General features: G+C 46.5%; 1 protein-coding gene across 5 annotated transcripts in view; it reads left to right on the top strand.

The window, feature by feature from the left end:
• The first annotated feature begins 3,098 nt into the window (after positions 1–3,098).
• Positions 3,099–22,004, top strand: part of LOC105075941 (scavenger receptor cysteine-rich domain-containing protein DMBT1) — a 76,037-nt gene continuing 57,131 nt past the window's right edge. For 4 of the 5 annotated variants that reach the window (XM_074373496.1, XM_074373497.1, XM_074373495.1 and 1 more), the window contains exons 1-5: positions 3,099–3,191; positions 13,236–13,334; positions 18,359–18,388; positions 19,166–19,195; positions 19,773–20,087. In XM_074373496.1, coding sequence (XP_074229597.1) covers positions 3,128–3,191; positions 13,236–13,334; positions 18,359–18,388; positions 19,166–19,195; positions 19,773–20,087 — 538 coding nt within the window. In that variant the 5' untranslated portion in view covers positions 3,099–3,127. The remainder of the gene's footprint in view (positions 3,192–13,235; positions 13,335–18,358; positions 18,389–19,165; positions 19,196–19,772; positions 20,088–22,004) is intronic. The other variant, XM_074373498.1, reaches the window with a different exon arrangement.

The following is a 22,004-nucleotide window of genomic DNA, read 5'->3' as shown; positions in this document are numbered from 1 at the left end:
CTATCACCAAAGGACTACAATCTTAACTTCTTAAAAAAATTAATACCTACAGTACAATCTCTTTATACAGCTGGTCTGGGACGCAAGGTTAACACCTACTTCACAGGCTGGGCAGGGCACAGGCATGCAAGAGGGGTGGAAAGTGGCGGGGTTGGTAGAGCCATGTAACATGACCACCATACACTGCAGTTGTATCTACCTAGAGTTTTGACATTAAAGCCAATCCCAGAAATTATAATACAATTCTAATACATCTTAGAGAGAGAATATTCGCCCATCTCCTGTGGCTTTTTCAGGACAGAGACAGAGAACATGAGACCCAACTGAACTGAGTCCTTAATCCTACGGCTTCATTCTCTCACCTGCCACTCTCGGGAATGACAGCCCATTTCTCCATGCCTCAGTTTCCCTAGTCATAAAATGGAGGTGAGACCATCTGTTCTGCTTACTCACAAAACTATTAAAAGAATTAAAATGAAATAATGAATGTGAAACACTCAGAGTGATAAATACATACTAGGCAAAAGTAAGGAGTTACATGACTATTATTCTACTTTACTCATGTAGCAAACACCCCTTTTCAAATTTAGTTTATTCTTTTAGTCAGTTTTCCTGCTTCCAGTGACTCTCCTCCCTCCCTCACTCCCACTTCTGCTTTCTTGTTCCCCAAAGTGCTTGCTTATCCGCAATGACATGCTGTAAGATCTTACTCGATCTATACCCATTGTCTTGTCCCACTAGAACACAGAGCTCCACAGGGACAGGGGATGTTGTCCACTTTGTTGAGTGATGTAACTGCAGTGCCTTGGGATGGAGCCTGGCATGTAGCAGGTACTCAGTAGGTATTATGGGGAGGATGGTAGAAAGGAGGGAAGAAAAGAGGGAGGGGGAGGGGAAGAGTAGATGTGAAGCATGGGTCGGACTTTCCCCCATTACAGCAGTAAACGGCAGCCCGCTCACTTGAAGACCACTGCCTTCTTAGAGCTATTTCCAGAAATCGCTGAGCCCTCCCAGGCTGGCCATTGACGTTCGGAGAGAATGGGGTTCCAAAGAGTGGTTGAGTTATAAGAAAACAAACAGAGATTCACTTGTGGTCTGTGAAATATTCGACCAGCTATAGTTACTTTTGTTTCTGTAACATTCTCTCTCCCTCCATGCCTCTCTTTTCCCTGCCTTGGCTAAAGCTGACTGGCTTTATTCTGTGACTGCATGGCACTGAGATTGTCAGGAAAACTCTAAGTCTCTGTCACAAGGACATCTATTGAAAAAGAGTTATCTTCTTGTGGTATATTTATACAATGGAATACTACTCAGCCATAAAAACCAATAACATAATGCCATTTGCAGCAACATGGATGCTCCTGGAGAATGTCATTCTAAGTGAAGTAAGGCAGAAAGAGAAAGAAAAATATCATATGAGATCGCTCATATGTGGAATCTAAAAAAAAAAAAAAACAAAGCATAAATACAAAACAGAAATAGACTCACAGACATAGAATACAAACTTGTGGTTGCCAAGGGGGCGAGGGGTGGGAAGAGATAGACTGGGATTTCAAAATTGTAGAATAGATAAACAAGATTATACTGTATAGCACAGGGAAATATATACAAGATCTTATGGTAGCTCACAGAGAAAAAAATGTGACAATGAATATATACATGTCCATGTATAACTGAATAATTGTGCTCTACACTGGAATTTGACACAACATTGTAAAATGATTATAAATCAATAAAAAACAAAGTTAAAAAAATGAGAAAACAAAAAAAAAAAGAGTTATCTTCTTGGTTGTAAAACCGACAAATCTCTTATCTATGCCTAATTTGACTGAATCATCCCCCAAATCTTCTAAAGGCGGACGGATAGTATTATCTCACTTTATTAGATGAGGAAATGAAGGCCAGTGCAGCTGAGTGCATTCCCCGAAACCACAACAAGGAAAACCAGGTCCAGGCCCTTTGAGCTCCAGCCACAACTCTCCCCCGCCCCCTACGCATGATCCTGTTTTTGCCGTCGTGAGTGGGTGGGGACCTGACCGATCTTCGGTGTCCTGTACACAGAAAAGCCCAGAAGCCGCTCCTGCAGGACATGGTGACCAACACACTGGATTCACCCAACTTGCAGAGCGGTCGTGATAAGTAATATTATTCAGTTGGGAAAAAAAACCCACTTTTTTCCACCTCCCTCTCACAATCCAGGGCCCACTGAGTCTACCAAACCTTCCTGCCCCTTCTACGGTTCCATTCTATCCACAGGGACACAGAGTTAGACACAAGCTTCAGAAGATGTGCTCTCTGTCAGAAGACCATTGTATCCCAAGGCTCAGAACAGAGAATTCTTTGAGAATATGGGATAATTTGCTACCATAAGCCAATGATCTAAGTAGAGAGGAAATGCCCACTAAGGAAGCGATAATGTGAAGAACATCAGGTATCAGTGAGCACTTCAAAGTTTAACAGGTGTTTCAGCACAAGGCATCATGCAAAGCAAATTACAAGTAAGCAACAGCATAAGTAGGATTATAAATAATATAAAGAGAAGTCCTTCCCTCCAAGAGTTCAGAAGCTAATGGGGAGAAGAAGAGAAAAACGCTGATAAGTATAATTGAGGCAGAATGTACTGAGCGTTGTAAGGGAGATACCAAGTGGGCATTGTGGTAATTCGAGGATGCAGTTGGGAAATAAGGGGAAACTCCAAGAAAGGAGGAGAGGCAGATGTGGGCATTGAAAGATGAATAGATTTCAGCAGCTGCTCCTGCTAGGAACTGCCGCTTGGCCAAAGAAACGATGCCTTCAGTGAAATCTAGAGCTCCTGGTGGCCTCTGCCTCCCGGTAATGGACTAGCGGGTCCCACCAGCCTAGCCAGGCGTCCGCACACAACTTGTCTTTTCCTCGCTCTGATTTCACCTTCCTACGGTTCCTTGAAATGCTTCCAATAAGTAGACTCACCATTTGCCTATAGCAGACACACACAAAATGCCATAGCAAGGTGCCCTAAAAGTCTGCCAACCCAAGCCCGAAAAGAGCATCAGATTGCACTGGCCCGCCCCCACCCGCACCCCGGGGAGCCTGGAGAGCATATAAAGCTGAAACTCCACGTTTCCCAGCAGCCGGAAGCCTCCCCATCATGGGCTGCCAAACCCTCCTCCGTTGGCTGCTGCTCTTCCAGGCTGTTTTTCTACAAGAAGCAGGTAACGCAGCTGACGCCGTAGGCCACTTTGTTCCTACCTTATTCCAAGATTGAAAGGGAAAGTAGGGTTATTTGTATCTAGTTCACCAGCACACTGTCAGAAAGTTTAGGATTAAATCCAGACATTAAATAGAGCATTTACCATGTTTAATGCAATCCAACCACTGTCGAGACGTTACAATCGTCATCGAATGCATAATCATGATTGATTAAAGGAAACTGGATCAAATGTTTTCTGTAAGATTTAGTTTCTGTGGGCAAGGGACTAGCCAATATTTTTTCTTTAACAGCATGTCTCTGTTTTTAAAATTCTGGAGAGAAATGGATAAAGAAGTTTTAAAATTCTGGAGAGAAATCGATAAAAAATGGATTAAAATGGATTTAATCATCTTACTTGTCTGTAAGATGATTAAATAAGGGTTATGAAAATGTTCTCTGGCTTATATATTGATGGTTAGTACTAGAGGTATTGGATCACTGTCATGATTTCTTTACTCTTGCTGAATGGAGTTGAAAACAGTAAAATAATATCGTAGCCTGGGATATTCGACTTGACATAAAACTATCTGGACTTGACTCGTGAGGTCTTCTAATTTGAAAATCTGTATCTTCTATACCAATTTTACATTCTTAGTCCTAATCTGTACTCCACATCTAGTCCTCTTAAGGGAATTTTAATTTAATTTGGAACTAAGGTAACTTAAAATATCTATATAATTTCAATTATTTTTATTGTTATTTTATGGCTCTGGGGGAAAATATTAAAGTACTTTATTACTTAGCTTTCCCACTTAGACTAACAAATGAAAATTTGGAAATACACTTGAGCAACAAATAGCTGGCATATAATTATTATATATAATATATTTATTATATATAGTATATTATATATAGTATAACACATATAATAAAGAAAAACAACTCATCAACCACAGAATAATGTCTGACTGTAAAGTTTATCCTCAAATTTTTTTATCCACAAGTAATTGTAAAGATACATTTATGTCAGCTGCTCAAACATTTATTAAAACATACTGGGGTGTTAATAAGGGTTTAAGTGATTTCTTGACTCCTTTGGGATCCTGGGCCTTATTTCTCCTTTATATGTCTGACAAGGCATGAGTTTGGGAATATGGCTTTAACGCCAGAAATGTCTGCATAATTCAAGCCCTAACTCTGCACTTCCTGGTCATCTGAACTTGGGCGAGTTTTTTCATCTCTCCACACTGCTACTCCTTCTCACATAAAAGAGGGGATAATTCCCTGTACTTGTGGAGGAAATTCAATGAAATAATGTTTGTAAATTACTTGGAAGAGTGCCTCTGGCACAGAAACTGCTCGCTCGATGTTAACTTTTATTATAGATGCTGTATATTCTAAACTGTGTACTGTAAACTGAGGGGAGATGAAAACATAAACTACCAGATTCAGATTATAACATTTTACCATGATGTTTCCATTCCCCCACGAAACCAAGAATTTCCCCCTTTCAGTATTTCCGTGGTAGGTTTCAAGTAACAGATTTAGTATTTTCAACATGCATAGCGGGCAAACGGTTCTTTTCTTCCAGCATCCATACTATGCTGGTAGGTGCTCCGGGGATTTATGAACTAGACCAAATGTATGTGGGGAAATAATGGGGCTTTCTGAAGCGTAACACTTTCTGAAACTTCTGAGAAAATGCAAAATTTAAATTCATATTTGCTCCATTTGTGGTGAAGATGATGCTGAATTCAACAGTGCTGAAAGTAACAAGGTATGGGCTTTGGGAACCGAGTTACAGGCAAGGCTGAAAGCGATCCCTGGAACAATCTGGAATGAATCTCAATGAGTTCTGCCCCCAGGGTCTTAGTTGAAGTGCACTGCAATTCTTGGGAAGCAGAACTGGACTCTGATCTAGTCTGTTTGGAATCAGGTGCTCAAAGGATTTAGGACAGTTGTGAGGAGGGAGAAGTGGAGAGACCACTCCCAACAAATGGGATAAGCCTGTTCAATGGTTTCTGGGACCTGAAAAACAAAACAAAACAAAACCCACCACCATAAAATTCAGTAATTCCCTTAACACTGCACCCTGAGAACTACTTAATAATGTACTGAGAACAGTAGATAATGGATCCCTGGGGCCAAAATTAGCCTCAATTCTGCTCCCACCCTCTCCTCTCTTAACACTGAAAACACAATTATCAGTGGAAAAATCAGCCCAAACGAGGGCCATTTATTACACTAAACTGGGCACTTTGATTACCCAGTTACAACAATATTGTCTTTCCTCCTCCTCTGCCTTATCTTGCTTTCCTTGATATTTGAAAACTTAGCACCAAATACTAGTGCTCTTTGCCACCCTCAGGGCACTCACTGTTACCCTTGGGGACCCATTTCTTAGCAGAGTTCCTGGCACAATGGAGGACACTTTGTAAATAATCTGAATAAATAATGAACAAACAATGAGCAGAATACTTGCAAATCGTCTGTAAATTCTCCTGATGTCCGCTTACCAGATCTGCTCCAAATAAAGGCAACAGGAGTGTAGGGTTGTTTCCCCAGCATTACTTCCAATCTCAGGATGTCTGAGAGGCTCAGTGGATCTTACAGACACGAATTCCAACTGTGAGTTACACGGGGCCACTTTCTTGTGGACTCCCTGGCCCTCCTTCATCTGTGCCCCCTTCTCCAGTCTTGTGTCTGCGCTCATCCTCCCCCCAGGACGTGCACATCACCCCCCAGTCCGCAGGCGAGTGCATGGATCCGTGATACGACACGGCCTTACAGGCTTCAACAGGCTCCTCGTGTTGACTGCACAAGTCACACAGACCACAGGGCCCGTGAGCCCTTCTGGGAACAGTCACCCAGAAATACAACTGCGGTTCAGCACGGGACGCCCCAATACCGGAAGGGATTTGGGGGAACTTGCAGACCACGGGAGCTCAGTTGACATTAGCATGAGTCACACGGAAAATGTGAGGACAAGGGGCAGATTGTTGACCACCAGAGAAAGAAGAGCTCTTTCTGAAAATGTGATTGTTTCCTGGTGTCAAATTTATATGATCAACACAATCCAAGTTAAACAGTTATAACAGTCCCTGAAAACCACACTGTGATCAAGTTACAATCCCGTCAGCCACGGGGCCATACCTGCTCTGCCGCCAGGCCTGACACTCTGACCGCAAGCGCGTCTTCTTCCCTCCCTCCCACAGACCCTGCCAGCGCGCTCAGCCCTGCCTGCCCTCGCTGTTCTCAGACCCTGGGCTTCCATTCCTGGCACCATGGTCGGACTGGATATGGTGGCATCAGATCCAACAGCTGCCACGGCAGCCCTGCTCTCTCATTCACCCCCGGTCAAACTCTCAGCAGATATCACACTGTCTTACACTGCTTTCCAGGGTGACAGCTCTGAGGGCCAACCCTCTCCTCTGCTGACACGTGCACGCACACATACATGCTCAAAACCAGCTTGCTCCCCCGACGTGTGCACGCGCGCGCGCGCACACACACACACTCAATACCAGCTTGCTCCATCACCCTTCTCTCCTTGTTCCCAGCCCAAAGGAAGCCCTGTCTGTCCTCGGCCCCTGTCCCCAATGCCATCCGCTCTCTCACTAGGCTATCCATTATCTCCTTGTTCTAGTCTTAAATCTGCCCCTCTCCCTGGCTCTTTATCTCACAAATACTCCCCCCAAAACCCCCCAACCAACAGACCAGAACACTTCAGAGCAGCTGCCCACCCTGGACAAGGTACCACCTCCCAGACCCGGGCCTTCCTGCAACTCCTGGGAGGAAGAGTGGCTTCAGGCCCGGACGTGTCACGACCGTGTTGCACTGCGCCTCACTCAGGAGTGAGAAAACGTCCATTGTCCCCATCAAAGGACAGGGGCTGGGTTAAGTCCCCTGCCCCCGCCACTCCCAGAAACTCCCTTTCCTCACAGCCATCTGTCGCCACGTTGGTCGCGGCCCCCTCTTCTCACTCCTCACCTCCTAATGACGCACTAGCTCGGGCTCCAGCACCTGCTCCTTCTGAGGCTGCTCTCTGGAAGCAGAATGTCTCCTGGCCTTTCCCTGCCAATCCAGAAGCCTCGGTCTGGTCAGCCCCTTCACAGCAGGCCACACTGACCACTGTCACTGTGCCCAGACCCTCCCCACTCCTGAGCGCTGTGACGCGGCCTCCTGTGTCTCCTCGTCTTGCTCCTTGGCTGTGCCTTCGCTGGCCAGCTTCACTCCATCACCTCCCTGAAGTCTTCAGCCTTCTCTCTGCACCCTCCCCTCCGGGAACTAATCTGCGCTCTGACTTCAGCAATGGTTTCCGATCTCGTTTGACCTTTCCAAATGGCCTTTCCAGTCCTGTCACCTTGACAACACTCTGCCCTGCCTGCAGGCACTGCCGTCAGTCCCGCCTCAGCTCAGCACCACTGGCGCCTACCCTTCTGGCTCTGTCAGTGGACTCGGAATCCTGTGCTGTGACATCTCCCCATTCACAAACCCTTCCTCTGCCTTGTGAGTTGACCAGTCCCGTTATGGCCACCTCCCAAATGTCTTCCACACCCTTTCTTAATCTCCTCCTGGCTTAGGATGCCATTCTCTCCCCTTAACTCTCAAGAAATCTCCCACTCCGAGTCTCTCCCATCCTTGAATCCATCCTACACGTCAACTTGAGTTTTATCCTCCTGACTCCTCTCTTCAAAAACCTGATCAGCTCATGCCCTTCTTTAAAATTTCCAACTTCTAAAGTTAAGTCTAAGACCCTTGGTCTGGCGTTCAAAGCCCTTCACGACCTGTTCCAACTTAACCTTTCTAACTCTGTCTCAATATTCCACTTGTCACACTTCCCATTTCCAATCCTGTGGACCACCCACCCGGTTCACAGCCTTGGGAAACAGACCTGAATAACACAGCATGAAATACTGTCAGGGACGAGGAAGTTCTCTTCCCCTGCCTCCCACCTCCCCACCCACAGGAACACCCTCTCTGGGATGCCCACGTGTGGCAAAGAGCAAACGATGCCTATTTTATGTGGACGAACAACCACTTTTTGAAACTGCCTTGTTTGCCAACATCGCTCTCCTGGAGACTCGCTCCACTCCACAGTCGGTCAGCCATTCGCCACACCAATTGTATCAGGTGACAACTGAAGTCCTGTGGTGGTGGTACCACTGGGACCTTGGTGCTGGAGTTCCCCATTTGCAGTGAGTGTGGCTCAGAGCTCTTAGCATCAGGGACAGCACCCGTGTGTTTGGCTGGGAGTCATTTGCACTATGATATCTTGCTCCATTGCTTGCTTGGATCCGAAATCACTGCAGAGGAAGGGCAAGCTTGGAATGGATTTTGTCATCCGAAGGTGCATATCTATGTGGTTTGGGGGGATCAGCCAAGCAGGTGCACAGCTAACAGCTAAGGTGGCAACTCCACAGCAGCCTGATGCTAAGTGTTAGCGTTTTGCGGCCAAGACAGAGAAGCCGGGCCTCACCCTCGGGGACTGATCGTCTTCCAGGGAGACATGCACAGAAGTCCCCTTGACTCCCTTGTAGCCTCCTTCACACTTGATAGCTCCACGATGACTGCCGTATAGAGTCCAACCCCCACGCTGCTCCGCGCCCTCTGCTCTACTCCCCCATGGCTTCTTCACCTTCCTGAGACATCCTGCCCAGGCAGTCCCAACAGCCTCGAGACAGGCTCCCCGTCTCCAGCCCCAACTCCACGCAGTCCCTCCTCCAAGCTGCCATGAGCATTGCCCTTCTAACCTGCAGCCTAACCCCCGCATCACTGCCTGTGTTCCCTGAGAAGCCAGACCCCTGTGTGTGACGTGTAAGGCCCCTCGTGGTCTGGCCCTGCTGACCTCTCTAGCCTTGCTGTGCTGGGTAGCCTCCAGCCTCCTACCTGCCATCTGATCTCACCTCCCTTTGAGTGATTTCCTGAGCACGCCTGGAGGTTTCTGCACAAGGGATACCTTCTGGCAGCCACACTATCGTCCTGTTAGCCCTGCAGGGTCTCATCTACGTTTAAGACTCAGCAGGAGACCAACAGTGGTGGGAATCCTTCTCCTCTGGGTCTCCTGTTTCTCCTACACCTACACAGTTTGGCACCAGAAAGTGCCCAGTAAATGTTTGTTGGATTCAATAGCATCCCTGGACTTAAGCCAGGGTTGCAAGAGAGGAACGAGTGACGTGCTGGGAAGGAAACAGCCCCTCACTAGAGACGACCCAAGAGCAGGTCCGTGGGCCAGTGTTGTATTTGTTGAATTGCCCGAGTATTTACTCACCTGTTCATGGGAGGTGATTTGCGCACATGTGAGTGTGGGGCCTATTTGCACTTGGGGGAAAGTTCCCAAAAAGGGCCCGAGGCTTCCTCTTACCCACACTTTCACCTGCTGTTACTCTGGGGGTAAGTCCTCATTCAATTTCTGCTCAAATGATATCCGGAAAGTTTTGATTCTCAGCCTGATTAAATATCAAAATCCATTAAGAGTTGAATTGCTAGTCATGCCTGTCTTTCCTTCACATATACAGTGATTTGTGACTCTGCCTAATGACAGACCAATTTTATGCCTTCCTCTGGTGTAACTTAGGTGTGGATTCCAATTTCACAAACACGTTTGGATAACCACGGATACTCAAGCCTGGTATCACAGGCTTTAGAAGAAAGACTGGAATTAAAATGTAAATAAAATTTAGTTCAGGCTGGATCATCAGAGCTGGGAAAAGACAAAAAAAAAAAAAAAAAAAAAAAAAAAACCATAAAAGATCAACCCTGCTCCCCCTTCAGGCTGAGAGACCACGGAAGTCACATTTAGAACCTGACTCCACTAGTAAGGAGCTATGTTGACCCAACAGTCGCTTAACCTCTTAAGGTCTCAGGTTCCCCAGTGAGTCAGGAGCACCTGACTCGCAGGCTTGGAGGGCTAGCTGCCTGCTCTCAGATGCATAATTGCCTCAGAACCTTGCAGCCAACCTCCACTTTCATTCTCTTCCATTTCCTGTCTTCCATGGGTAATCAAGCCACAGATTTGTGTGTGTATAATAATCACCTGGGAAGTTTGTTATAAATATGGACCACAATCCTACAGATCAGTAGGTCTAGGGTGAGGCCAAGGATTCAATATTTTATGCAGTTTCTTGGGTAATTCTGATAAAGACCATTGGGGGACCGACCTTGAGAAACACTTTCTTACATTTTGTCTTCCTTCTTTCTATATCCCTGGAACTACCATCACAGGCCAAGCCCTCGACGTCTTCCGGCTGGTTCACTAGAGTCACCTGCACTGCAGCTTCCTCCCTGCGCTTGTCTCTCACTCACCTCTAGCCACCCCTGCACTGGGTTGTCATGTCTCTTCTCTGAGTGAGAACCCAAAATGGTACCTCCACTGCCACTTAAAAAGTTCAGACTTCTCTTCCCAGCATTCAACCCCCTAAAATATCAGTCTCTCCTATTTATCTGTCCTTGTGCCCACTCTTTCTCCAACACAGAGCCACCATTCTAGTTCAGATGGCTCCCCTGCTGATTCCTGTATTTAAAAAATGGCTCATTCTCGGTTATCCACTTCCTCTAAATTTAGCCAACCCATTTTCCAAGGCCCACCTGGTATCCCAGCCCATTCATTCATCTGCTAGTCGTTTAGTGAGCACCCAGTAGGTCCCAAGGGAGGATGGTCCTTTCCATCCAGGACCTTCCAAGCTGGTGAAGGAGACAAGACATGAACACAGGTAGTCCCAAGTCAGTGGGAAGCCAATGAGTTATTAAGACACTATCATTTGCCACTGGATCCCCATGCCTGGCACATAGCAGGTGCTCAGTGATGTTTGTTAAACCTGAATGGACTAAATGTAAGTACTGTGGGAGGTTAGGTTTCCAGCTGGGGGAGTGAGGAAACATTCTATAAGGGTTTCCAATTTGACATTGGTCTTGCCTAGACGGCTAGGATATCATGTTGCTATAAGGGGTTAAAACATTCCAGGGAATGTTGATAACTCAAGAAGAGTCATCGAGGTGGGCAGTATGAGCTTCTTTCTGAGGGCAGGAGAACAACATACCAGAAGGAGAGGAGCTGGAAAGGAAGGTGGGAATCTGACTGTGGAGGGTTTTGAAATTCAGGCTAAGAACTTTGGCTTTTATCCAGTAGATGATGACGATACAGGGTAGGCAGGGAGAATGACACTAAAGTGGCTTTTTCAGATGTGTAGACAGGTGACACAGACTAGTGAGGAGAGACTGAAGTAGGGAAACTGGTTAAAAAATGATTATGGTGGGGAGGTTATAGCTCAAATAGTAGAGTACATGCTTAGCATGTATGAGGTCCTGGGTTCAATCCCCAGTACTTCCTCCAAGAATAAATAAGTAAGTAAACCTAATTACCTCCCTCCACCAAACAAACAAACAAATAAATAATTATAGTATTTCACTCATAAAGTAATTTTTAAAACCTTAATTCAAAATGGCTAGGGTGGGGTTGGGCGGAAGAAGTAGAGATCCTGCTGTTTTGAATGACTATCCAGGTCACCTGACCAGCACATATCAGAGATCTTCTTTGATACTATAATGAGATGATGGGCGTAGACAGTGCTTTGGAAAGGGAAAGCTCTGTATAGACATAAGGAAATTCCTACCAAGGAAAAGGTGAGTGGAGGAACTGACCTGATGTGGAGGTGGGAGGTGGGAGTGTGAAGGAAAAGGAGAGGGAGTACCTGCAAGCGTGAGAGGCTGGGTAATTTAGTGGCTGAGTGTCTAGATTCCGGAACCCCAATCCCCGCATTGCCTCTTATTAGCTGTGGGGTCTGGGAAAGTTACTTGGCTTCCTCGTGCCTTGACTTCCTAAGCTGTAAAATGGGAATGGAAACAATAATAGAGTTATTTTCAAGTCTGTTCAAGGCCATATGGCATGTAATTGCTTAGACTCATGACGGGCACATAGTAGGTGCTGAATAAGGATTAATTATTGTATTAACAGCACCAACTCAGTTGACTTCCAGAAGTCTCTCCTCCCCACAGGGAGACCTCTCCTGGGTCTTGTAGCCCGGACCACACATCTAGTCACTGGGTTATATCCTGTCTGGTCTAGTGCTCAACTTGTGCAGAGAATATAGACTTTTTCCCAGCTATAGCACCAGGCTCTGTAGGTCTCTGTATGGCCCCAGGACCTTATCCACTGACAAAGCATAATAGGTCTTCCTCAACAGATGTGTCCAGTTTAAACGAACTACTGTGAATCTACAGACCCCCGACAGCATCACGGCCTGTGTCCACGGCTGGTCTGTCTACAGAACATGACGTTACTTCACAGTGGCTGAAAGAAATGGCTGGGAGTTGAAAGGCAGATAGGTTCATAATGCAAAAATCTGTCAAAGGGGCCACTTTGGAGGATATTTCTTACCTATTTGGTCAAAGTAATGGTTAGACCAAAGTCACTATACCTAACCAGAAAGAGCTGAGAACCAGGAAAAAAAGATTACTGTGTTTATGTTGAGCACCCCTTACCAAAGCTGCCTTTAAAAGACAAATCCAAACATGTAAAATTGGTTAACTTATATTGATTAAACAATCCCCCAATGGAAAAATCTATATTAAAAATGAAAATAGAAAAACAGAGAACAAAAAAGGGAAATAATTGTAAAAAGACAAACTCAGGAGATACTAGAAAACATCAAATTAAAACTAAAAAGCATGATTGAATTTACACATAAACTGTCGCTTAATGAAAGCAAATGCCTCAAGATTAACTACAGACAGCTAAAGACATGTAATAAAATATACTGGTTGACAAAAAGTTGGAATAGCTGGTAAACACACTTACCTGGTTAAAAGGAATAGTTATAAGACCTGCTACTCCCCAGGGCATGAACTTAAGGAAAAGTAATTCCACCCATGGATTCCCAAGTTGGCCACAAAACAGAATCTCTTGGATTGTCAAACATTCAGATTCCCAGGCCCCACTTTGCTAGGCCTGTGAGTCAGTGGGTTCAGGAAGCTGCTGTCTGATGCCAGGCTGTGATCCCTGCTGGGAGGTCATTTTCTCTCTCCGTGTTCTGAATACCCAGGTTCTAACATGGCTCATGTGTCTCAGTTTGCTCCAGGGGGAATGTTAGAGGACCCCAAGAAAGGCCGTGGAAGAGACTCCTTAAGAGAAGCCCCAGACCAGTCACATCTGTGGAGCAGAGAGACGGTGAGTTGGCACCAGACGATGCCCAGGGCCTCAAGTAAGGTGAGGGGTGGCACCTGCAGGGCAGAGGATTTGGAGAAGGTGGGAAAGCCCCTGGGAATGGATGGTCCCCATCCAGCAGGGCAGGCTGCTCATCCCCGGAAATAAAGCACCAAATTTTATTTCTGCTTAACAAGACAGGGATGTCCTTGGATCTTTATCTAATTTCATGGCCCTTATACATTAAAGACTGGCTTAAGTGTCTCTATTTCAGATGCTCTTAAATGCTGGGGTATAGGATAATCATCCCCAAAAGCCTTGCTGAACGTGCAAAACTGCACCCCACTCCCAGTCAAGGGGTGCGCTCCAGGGATCCGTCTCCCCAGAGATTCAAATGAGGGGGGTTGTGGGAGAGCCATACTTTGAGAAGCACTTCTCTGGGGCACAGAGAAGACAGGAAGCCAATCTCCTGGGGGATCCCCAGCAGCCAGCAGTGGGAATTTGTATTAGTCTCCTCATCTCTCTAACTACTCGTCGGTAAAGTGGAAATAATAAAAACAGCGAGCTCCTCGGGGTTCGACTGTGCCAGGCACCTTATATGTATTTGAGGCAGGTACTGTTATCACCGCCCCCACTTTGCTGATGAGGAGAGTGAAAGGTTAGGGATCCATACGAATAGCATAGCTGGTGAGTGGCCGAGCTGGGAAGCAAATTCAGAGTTCGCTGGGTGCTCTGAGGCTCCACCCTACCTGTCCCTGGGAATGATGGGGAGCCAGCCAGATGGATGGTCGAAGCAAAGTCGTCGGAGAGGTGAAGCGCGCGTGGCAGCTCATGGAAGAGCGCAGCAGCCTCTGGGACTCTTACGCAGGCGAGCGTGCGGGGCGAGGGGTGGGGGGAGAGTAAGGGAGCGCGCATGCGCCGCTGTGCGCGTGCGTTCTCCGATACCCTCAGCTCAATGCTGACAGTGACGCGGTGCGAAGTTTCCAGGAATCAGGAGATATGTCTTAAGCTAAAATACCAAGGAGCCCAGACCCCGAGAGTTTCCATCTTCTGGGATGTAGATATTCTTGCCAGAGCAGGTGGGCGGATCCAGCAGGAAGTACTTTTGAAAAGAACAAAGCGAAGCCAGATTTCCCGCCACGAGGCCGGCTGGAACCGGTCCGGTGGACGACACCACCCTTCGGGGAGGGCCCTGCACAGACCTGCCCGAGGACCAAGCAGGAGAAACCGAAATGAGCTGGGGGTCCCTGCCTGCCCCTCCTGCCTGTGGGGTCTCCGGGAAGCTGCTGACATTATCCGTACCCGTTTCCCCCCTGGCACAATGGGGCCAGTAATACCCGGGGAGGTAGGCGTGAGTCGTAAAAAGATGTCGGTTGCAAAGAGCTTAGCCCAGTGCCAGGGACACAGATGGCCCTTAATAAACAGCGGTTATTTTCTGGTGGTGATGGTGGTGAGGAAGAGGCTGACTCCATTCACCAGCGCTTTGGTCGGGGCTGGGGGCTGCGTTTCTCCCAAAGACTGGCTTGCTGTGCGGCTCGTGGAAGGTTTTGGAAGGTGCTCGGGCCGCGTCGAGGTGTATTTCGAAGGCGTGTGGTGCACGGTGTGCGACGACCTGTGGGACGAGCGTGAAGCCCAGGTGGTGTGCCGGCAGCTGGGCTGCGGGGCGGCCGTCTCTGCCCCTGGAGAGGCGCACTTCGGCCAGGGCTCCGGCCCCGTTCTTCTGGACGATGTGCAGTGTTCGGGGACTGAGGCCTTCCTGGCGCAGTGCTCCCACGCCGGCTGGTTCGCCCACAACTGTGGGCACAAGGAAGATGCTGGTGTCATCTGCTCGGGTAAATTTTTTCTCTTTTCGGAGTTGATTTTTCATTTTTTCCCAGTCGTTTCCTCAGTTTCTCCCTGAAACACCAGGGCACCCTAAATTTAACCCCAATCTTCTTGTGTGTATTTGAGAAGCTAGAGGTAATCATTCTAGGGGAACATTTTAGGTTTGAAGTGAAAAAAAATCAGCCCAGTTGCAGTATTGGCTGCATAACTCCAGGTCCTAGATAAAAATGTCTCTTTTTCAAAAATTATTAAGAATTTCAAGACAGCAGAGCATTGAAGCAAGAGCAGGGCCCTTCTGAGCCAGGGGCCCTGTGCACTGCAAGTGCAGCTGGCCTCCCTGATTGATGTTTCTCTGATTCCCACTCCCTCTCCCTCTTTATGTGGCTTTTTGCACATCATTTGGCTTTTAGCGAACACAGCAGAAGTGATACCAACCAGAACAACGGCTGTCCTCCTGCTCTCACTGCACTGCTGTAAGAAGCACCTGTTAGTTCTGATCTACTGACCTGTCCTTCCATAGCCGGAGAAGCAGGCCTCCTCCAGTGATGCTGCGCCTGACATTTCTGCTTTTGGAGGAAATCTACCTCCTGGAGACCATGCCATCATGGCTCTGATAAACTGACTGGGTGATAGGGCCAACTCGAGTCAGGAGCCAGAGGAAGCCGTCCCCTTGCTCCACAGCCTTGGTTCTGGTGGAACTGGGGGGAGATTGCTCTCCCACTCCCAGATCACTCCCCCCACATCTTTGGTGCCAGGAAGCAAGACCTGAGCCATCACCAAGCGCCCAAGAGCCAAGCACACGTTCATGCAGCAAATATTACTGCAGAGGACTTGGCAACCCAGCAGTGGACACCATGTCTCTGAACCGTGGGATTGACTTCAGACTCTTCCATGTGCCAGCCTCTGTCACTCAGCACTAGACTCACCTCTCTTGGTGACGGCAGACACCAGACCCTGCCCTTTTGGGACCTTTCCCACTGCAGGCGGCTCTGTCTTGAGAGCAGGTTAAGGGGGTGGAGCAGAGTTCTGGCCCATTAAACCACAATTCCCAAGGCCTACCCCCAGCCTGCAGGGTAAAGGCAGCACTGGCCCCTCAACCTCCTGGACCCTTGGGACCTACCTTACTGTCGAACCATGCCAGACACTTTCCAGATCCTTTCCTGTGAGTCCTCAGGACAGGCAGGACTGGGCAGAGGTCACCTTTGCCTCGTCTGGGTGCTCCAGGCAGCCTGGGCCAGTGGGAAGAGGACTCTGCTAGCCTCTTAGGCAGCGTGTCCTTGGGCCAAGTACTTTGGGGGAGAGGGAGGGGCTGAGACTAGTCCAGTTAGCAATCAGTAGAGCCCATTTTAAAGCACTTTTCAGGTATAAATTTTGAACAGTTGTTCTCAAGCAGGGGTGATTTTGTCCCCCAGGACATGTGACAATGTCTGGAGATATTTTTGATTGTCACAAGTAGGGGGTGCTGCTGACATCTTACGGGTGGAAGCTAGGGATGCTACTGAATACCCTACAGTGCGCGGACCAGCCCCCACCCCAGAGGATTTTCTAGCCTGAAGTGTCAGTAGTGCTGATGTTAAGAAACCCTGCTTTAAGTGGGGAGGGTAGAGCACATGTGTAGCATTATATAAGGTCCTGGGTTCAATCCCCAGTGCCTCCTCTAGAAATAAATAAGTAAATAAGTAAACCTAATTACCTCCCCCTCAAAAAATAAATAAATAGATAATAAACATAAAAATCGTGCAACACATTTTTAAAAAATAATTTAAAAAAAGAAAGAAACCCTGCTTTAGAATTAGGCATGTGTGGTTGAATTTGTTCATTTTAATAGGGACTTATTCAGTTATAATTAATTGATGGTTAATAATTAATAATTGCTTTACTAATGAAGGCAAAGTTTTCTACAGCTCCTTCCTCAAGTGTCAGCCTCAGTCCAGATACTTTCCCAATAATTCCTGTACGGATTAAAGTTGACTAAGTTTACTCCGTCATTTTTCTGGGGAGAGGAATAATCTAACTTCTTTCAAATATGGTATTTTGACAGCCTTTCTGAATCTTTATTATAATCTTAGCACTCCATGTGTTCCAAGTCCAGGTATATTGAATGTCTTGAGTGGTTTTGCCTGAAAGGCTGCCTCGAAGTGCGAGTGCAGTCAGGTCACGGGGCACGTCACAGTTTTCTGGCACCTTCCATCCATTGGCCCACTCTGTCCTTACACAACTCAGGCGGTTTGTGTTACGATCCCTGTTTTACAAATAAGGAAACTGAGGTTCGGCAACAAGGTTAAATCAGGGCCGAGTGCCTCAACCAAAGTCACATGGCAAATATTCAAGCCTCTGGACTCTGCATCTGGTGCTCAGGCCCCTCCACCAAATATGCCTACATTCAGGAAAAAAAAAAACTGCCCTGAGCCTAAACAGAATGTACAGACGTTCAGAGTTGCCTTTGATGCTCTGCTGGTGACCTCATTCTTCTCACCTACTTGCCCCCAAGGAAGCCTGGCACGCTCCCCAGAGGCAGCTGCCCTAATTTATTTAAACCAGAGCCTCCAGACCCACCTTCCTGCATCATTGAAACTCACATCACCCTTGTTTTGTTTCCTGAAGTGCTCTTCCTCCAGTGATGTTGAGAGAAAGCTGCTGTGTGTTAACTGGGGAGATGAGTGACTGACTATGAGTGAGAGAACCAATGTTAGCAGGGTAGCCAGTTCCCACGTTTCTCAAACACGTGCCCCCAGGAGCACGGCCTAGGGTTGCCTTCCCCAAGCACAGACCCTTCTCCTTGAAATCCTTTTGTCTTAAAAAGTCACATGGTGTTTGACTTCCAAGTTAATATAAAACCACTTTATTTTAATGTGAAAATAATGTTTTAAATACCTTAGGAAGATGTATCTGTTTAGCCTGGAGATTGGGTGTCTCCAACCCCAACTGCAGGTTGAGAAACAGAAAAAAAAAACCCCTGTTGAATGTACCAGGCTATTGCTGAGTATGGGGTTAGGATCAAGATGTTTGTATTTTCCGAAATATTGAAAATAGTCAAAAGGTCTTTCCTTCCCATATTCCTTTTTGGATTAATCATATAAAAGACTAATTCCAGGTTGAACTTTTTCACTGGGGTCTTAGCAGTGGGACAACTGCTGACGCTTCCATCAAGTTCAGGGTATTCCAGAATTTTTAATATCTCTAATAGACTCAAGTTACATTCAGCTTTCTTTTCTTTCTCACAGAATATGAATATGAAATGTCAGGAGCTTTTGGTAAGAATCACACTTTAGTATATCTTTAGTGGAACACCCACGGATGCCCCCAGTCCTCTGATTATATTTGCCAACATAACCTGTTGCAGGAGGTGGGGCGGGGGAAGAAGACAAATAGTGAATTTAATCAAAAGGGCTCAGCAAAGGAAAGGAAAAAACAGTTGCTTCCTGGCCTTTAAGCATGGACAGAACATTTTCTCCCCAAACTGTTTTGTTCTCATTGCCTGAATGTTTTTTAGAAAATTGTGAAGTGAGAATATGAATATGACTTAATAAATTATCATTCAAGGATGTAATTGAAGTAAAACCAGACCGAAGAAAATCCTAGCTTCAGACACCTCGCTAGTGCCTGTGACCTGATGTGTGGCCCTGGGGCACTGAGCACCTCTCCATAGCCATTTAGCACATTCAGAGATGAACGAAGAGAAGCTCATTCTCTCTTGTTAACTTGAGCTGTTAACAGCTTTCTTCCTTAGCAGTCCCTTTATGAGTGACAGAGGAAAACACTTCTGTAAACGCTTGACCGTTTGCCTTTCTGGCATGTTCATGGCAGAAGGCATGTTTTCACAAGTGATCCAGTTTAAAAGAACAACGTGTGAGTGACTCTGAGCTGCCCCAATGGACCATCAGTCTCTCACTTGCCACCGATCAGAAAGAACCTGCCTAATATATTCCCTGAGGCAGCCCTTAGCTCAGTGTCTACTCCACGGTAGGAGACTTGGGTGGACGACTTTGCACAGCAGTGGCACGTTCTCATTTCTTTCTCTCTGCTCCTAGACGCTGAGGTCCTAACACCATTTCCTGGTGGTGAGTCAGGGTTTTCTAACTCCTCATGTGATGTGGTTTGGTGGGTCATGTGCTTCTAAGTGGTGAGTAGGACTCCAGCTTTATAAATACTACCAAACAGAACAGTGTCACCTGGAGACTTCCATGCCTTCGCCTCGTTCATAAATCTCTGCCTTTTCCCAACGCGCCATGGAAGGCACTACCTCTCCCCCATCCCTCTTTGTCTGCTTACCTCCTTCCTGCTCTTCCTCCAAGCCTCAGGACCATCATCACTTCTTAGAAAAGATATCCTGGAACCCCCAGCCCCTTATGCTCTCAAAACATTATGAGCATCTCCCCATTTGCTTCTTAGCACTTTGCAGAATTGTAAGTTCAAACTTAATTTTGGAATCATGTGACTGCCTCCTCCAGTCTCCTCAAACTAGACTCTAAACCCCATGGCAGAAGAGACAGATTTGTTCTCTGAACCACAGGACCCCAGGGCTCTCTGCTGGGACGCAGCATGTGTTCAGTAAACCCTTGTTGAGTGGCTAAACAGAGGGGTTGATGCAGAATAGATTCCTTCTCCTAACACACCCTATTTTTGTATTTTTGAAAGACTGGCCACAGTTGCAACTAGTGAACGGGTCAGACAGATGTTCCGGACGTGTGGAAGTTTTCTACCATGGCCGGTGGGGCAGGGTGTGTGACGACCTGTGGGACATGAATGACGCCGACGTGGTGTGCCGGCAGCTGGACTGTGGGCGTGCCCTCGCAGCCCCTGGGGAGGCCCGATTTGGTGACGGGGAAGGTGATTTTCTGCTGGATGAGGTAGACTGTACGGGAAGAGAAAGTTTTCTGGGCCAGTGTCCTCATGCCGACTGGTCCCTCCACAACTGCGGTCCTGGAGAAGACGCCAGCGTCGTCTGCTCAGGTAACGGTCACCTCTCCCTCCTGGGATGCACATCTCACCATCTCTGACCACTTGTATGAACCAAAAGTGAAAAAGCATTTGTAATTTGAGAGCTTCAACTTGAGCACAGGAATTTTCTAGCGACAAGATGTTGAAATGGATTTTATACAGACAAACGTAGTGGAAGACATTGGCATTTCCATTGCAAGGACTAGGCTTCAAAATGACTGGTGAAAAGACCCCATCAGTCAACGGTGACATTAATCACTCACGGAGCGCGTTCGACCTTTGGAACACTGTGGGGCATCAGAGATCAGGTTTTTCCAGTAGAAGTTTGCAGTTTAATGAAGGTCAGGAAACCAGGAGTTTATAAATTGGAATAGCACTGAGTTTTGTCCTGTTGACTGTGAGTCCAGGTCAGGGACTGCCAATCTCAAGTCCAGTTAATAATTACCATGGTCATTCTGGCGCAGGGTTTCTCAGCCTCAGCGCTACTGATGTCAGGGCCGCATAATTTTTTTTTCAGAAAAGAATGCACCAAACACATTTAATTTACATTTCTTTTCTTTTTTTTTTTAAGCAAATGACAAAGACCCGATCTACCAGCTTTACTTTTTTAAACGTAGGCTTAATAGTACATATTTAAACAATTTTCAAAACTTAACTTGCCAGCACTCATGCACATCTAGAAAACATCTTCAATTTATACTAAACCAGAAATGTGTCACCTTTAATGAACTGGTATCTTTCACTACTGAAAATACATCACAGAGGTGATGGGGGCTGTCCTGCACACTGTAGGCTGTTTGGCAGTATCCTTGACCTCTACCCACTGAACGACAACCCCCCACCAGCTATTACAACCAAGAACGTCTTCAGACTCTGTCAAATGTCCCCAAGGTGAGAGTAGGGGAAATTGCCACTGATTGAGGGCCACTGGTCTAGCCATACAAATGAATTTCCACCCAGCACGGCCCAACATGTGACTAATATTTACCACACTACCAATGCTAAAGGCATAAATGCGTGTGCCAACTGGGAAATGATTTAGTGGAAATAGAGCAGTGAACTTGGTTATTTGCTAAAACTTCAAATTGCATTCGGCCAGAAAGGCTATCCATATGACAATAAGTTTTTAAAGTCAGTTCAAACAGCTCAGATGTTGGGTGTGTCTGTCTGTGTGTTTTGGTTTGTTATCATTTATTTTTTGTTTCTCTTTTTTTTCCCTTTGATTTGCCTTTGTCTTGTTTTGTTAGTTGAGTTGTTGGTTCAGAATTCCATACAAGCAGGCTGTTCTCTGTACAGCCACTGGGTTCTACTGTTTTGTGTGTGTGATGAGTGTCTGCCTCCTGTCTGAGATACTGCAGTCCTCTGGGTGGAAACAGCCCAGCCACAAGTGGGTGGAACGTGGTATGAGACACACTGCACCACGACACAAGCGCATGCTTGCTGGCCAACTGAAGTCATCTCAGCTAAGGCAGGGAGCGTCAACACTTTCGTCTCTGGGGGGAGTCATATTTTTTCCTTCTAAAATTCATATTTAATTGAAACATCTCTAGATGGACCCTTTTCTAAAATGATCTTTTCTTTCCACACACATTAACAGAGACTGAGTATTTAAAGCTCACGTGGGGTCCATTCATGCTTTTATTTTGCCAACCTGAACTTTTTCATTCTATGGGCTACCTGGGTGGGTAAAAGGTGGATCATAAAGGGGAAAAAAAAAAGGAACAAGTAGTGGGAGGGATTGGACTGCCGCTTTTTGACTAACCATTATTTGCCGTTTCCACATTCCTGAGCCATTACGATGATTTAAGCTGCAGATGCTGTTGGACCACTTTCTTCCCTCCACAAGGGTTTATTTTCATTTCAATCATGAGGGTTTTACATTATTCTCTAGTATTGGTATTTTCATTTTTTTCAGCGGAATTGCTATTA

This window comes from Camelus bactrianus, chromosome 11 (genome assembly GCF_048773025.1).
Source record: "Camelus bactrianus isolate YW-2024 breed Bactrian camel chromosome 11, ASM4877302v1, whole genome shotgun sequence".
NCBI lineage: Eukaryota > Metazoa > Chordata > Mammalia > Artiodactyla > Camelidae > Camelus > Camelus bactrianus.
The sequence above is the reverse complement of the archived record's forward strand: the minus strand, read 5'-3'. Positions and strand labels throughout refer to the sequence as shown.